The sequence below is a fragment of the Sinocyclocheilus grahami genome, unplaced genomic scaffold (assembly GCF_001515645.1).
Source record: "Sinocyclocheilus grahami isolate Dianchi unplaced genomic scaffold, SAMN03320097.WGS_v1.1 scaffold339.1, whole genome shotgun sequence".
NCBI classification, from domain to species: Eukaryota; Metazoa; Chordata; class Actinopteri; order Cypriniformes; family Cyprinidae; genus Sinocyclocheilus; species Sinocyclocheilus grahami.
This window is the reverse complement of record NW_015505518.1, coordinates 514,124-516,698: the sequence shown is the minus strand read 5'-3', so window position 1 is coordinate 516,698 and position 2,575 is coordinate 514,124. Positions and strand designations below refer to the sequence as shown.

The window sequence follows — 2,575 nt, the reverse complement described above, 5'->3', positions numbered from 1 at the left end:
ACATTTAAATTGTTTTTTATGTGCTGCAACAGATGCAAGGGCAACAGCCAAACATGTTCGTCTTGCGCATGCTTTTCAAAGAAAAACAATTGAAAAGCTGCAAATGTGAAAAGGCTTTCTGTGAGAACGTTCCCTATGCAACTGATTTATAATTTTGTAGACAACGTGAATTAATGTATGTAATCGCAAACCAGCTTACTTCCGTAATTTTCTGTAAACATATTTTTGAGAGAAACTGCATAATTGGAGGACTTGCTTTATTCAAATGTGAATTGATTGGATGTTGATAAGTGGGTATTACAATACAGAACAGACTTAAACTGAATTACAATTTTCTTTAATAAATCCTAAATAGGTTTTTGACTATTGGTTAACATTATCAAATAACCAGTATAAAGTATTTTCAGTTGCTAAAGATTACAAAGATGTTTCTTTTTATTTTTCAATAATAGACCAGGAACTAAGACAAAACTATGAAAGCCAATACCAGATTTTATTTTTTTACTTAATGTTTACTTAAAAACAGCCCAACAGTCACTTGGTCATTATAAACCAAGTGAAATGAAAATTAAAACAGGTGGCAAATGTAGTTATAATTTCCAGCATGTTTTATGACTCCATAAGCACATTATGGTGTTACTGTAGGAAGAAGGTCAATGGGACACAAATGAGGAAGAAAATACGAAAACAAGCAAGTGGAAAATAAATCACATACACAATGCATGTACTAACACTGCAGTCTATCCAGCCTCGTGATGAAATACTGAATCATCCAAACCACAAAATCCTTCAACGTCAAAGAGGGCTATTCACAAACAGGAAAGGCAAGGATGCCTGAGGGGAACAAAGGTAAGAGATGCAAGTCATTGCAAACTCCACACAAATGCCTACTCTGCATTTTAGGGGGGAGCAATCCTGATCAATGTTAGTTATGTCCCTGAGCTTAAGTGAAACTGTACATGGTGACCACACGAATCTGCATTACGAACGAAGGTTCACTAAGTCTGCACAATGCTCGAAACGAAATATTTCTATGGGCTCTGTTGAGGGTGTAGGACAGGGAAGACTGTTTAAGACAATTATTACATGAATCATCATAATGGCACTTTGCAACACACATACCAAAACAGCCATTTATTTACCTCTAGAACAATAAAATATTGCGAGACTAAGACTAAAAAGTAGTTTAAGACAAGTATTACATGAATCATCATAATGGCACTTGCAACACATACCAAAACAGCCATTTATTTACCTCTAGAACAATAAAATATTGCGAGACTAAGACTAAAAAGTAGTTTAAGACAAGTATTACATGAATCATCATAATGGCACTTGCAACACATACCAAAACAGCCATTTATTTACCTCTAGAACAATAAAATATTGCGAGACTAAGACTAAAAAGTAGTTTAAGACAAGTATTACATGAATCATCATAATGGCACTTGCAACACATACCAAAACAGCCATTTATTTACCTCTAGAACAATAAAATATTGCGAGACTAAGACTAAAAAGTAGTTTAAGACAAGTATTACATGAATCATCATAATGGCACTTGCAACACATACCAAAACAGCCATTTATTTACCTCTAGAACAATAAAATATTGCGAGACTAAGACTAAAAAGTAGTTTAAGACAAGTATTACATGAATCATCATAATGGCACTTGCAACACATACCAAAACAGCCATTTATTTACCTCTAGAACAATAAAATATTGCGAGACTAAGACTAAAAAGTAGCCACCGCGCTCGTGACCACTAATGCTCAGTCTAGACTCCTGTGTCTTTGACATTTTTGTGCATTAACTACTTTTGTGCACAATATATAATACACACATTCACAATACAGAAAACTATTCTGTACTCAATTCCATAAAAATACAGGACTATATTTCCACTCTTGCTGTCTAACACCCCATCGACACAGCGAAACTCACCGGAGGAAACATGATGGACTTTATTCGCGTCCACCTCGGCCATGTCAGCGATTTAAAATCCCGCGTAGAGGATAAAATCCCAGTTTAATTCACAGTACAACAGGACCCGAGTCTGTTCAACAGGCTTGTTTTGCCCCTCAGTGGTTGATTGAAGGGTTCCTCTCCGGTTGCCGCATGTTTACAAGCGTCCACTCGCGAGCAGCACCAGGCAACTTCCGATGAGGTCACGTGACCAGACAACATCATGTGACAAACTGCGGCCTGAGGTGTGCCATAAAACTTTCATGGTGTTGGAGTGTGTGTGGATACTGTAAACAGAGCTTGTTGTGTATTATTCACATTAAGTGATATGTGATAGTGGAAAAGGCAGTTCTTTGTGGATGTATTCTCAATTCTACTTTGAAGTAAATCAGATGATCACTAGAATGCTAGAACACTAATGTACCATTTGATTTTCTCTTTTAAAAAGGACATTGCATTATCCATCATATATTAAAACATATTAAACTATATTAAGTTTCATTTACAGCTGTATTATGTTTTATATGTTCTGTTTTTCTTATATTTAACGATCACAAATTATAAAAAAATAGTTTGAAAGGTTGTTCATATATACAGTATCTCACAG

The 2,575-nt window shown here is 35.4% G+C and overlaps 2 protein-coding genes across 5 annotated transcripts in view; one reads left to right on the top strand and one right to left on the bottom strand.

Moving 5' to 3' along the window:
- LOC107603030 (mucolipin-1-like) overlaps nt 1–2,388 on the bottom strand; it is a 20,612-nt gene extending 18,224 nt beyond the window's left edge. For both annotated transcript variants that reach the window (XM_016295718.1, XM_016295717.1), the window contains exon 1: nt 1,948–2,388. In XM_016295718.1, coding sequence (XP_016151204.1) covers nt 1,948–1,990 — 43 coding nt within the window. In that variant the 5' untranslated portion in view covers nt 1,991–2,388. The remainder of the gene's footprint in view (nt 1–1,947) is intronic.
- serhl (serine hydrolase like) overlaps nt 277–2,575 on the top strand; it is a 17,767-nt gene continuing 15,468 nt past the window's right edge. For all 3 annotated transcript variants that reach the window (XR_001611092.1, XM_016295723.1, XM_016295719.1), the window contains exon 1: nt 277–282. Coding sequence is in view for 2 of the 3 variants with exons in the window: in XM_016295723.1 (XP_016151209.1) it covers nt 281–282 (2 nt within the window). In the remaining variant the exon portion in view is untranslated. The remainder of the gene's footprint in view (nt 283–2,575) is intronic.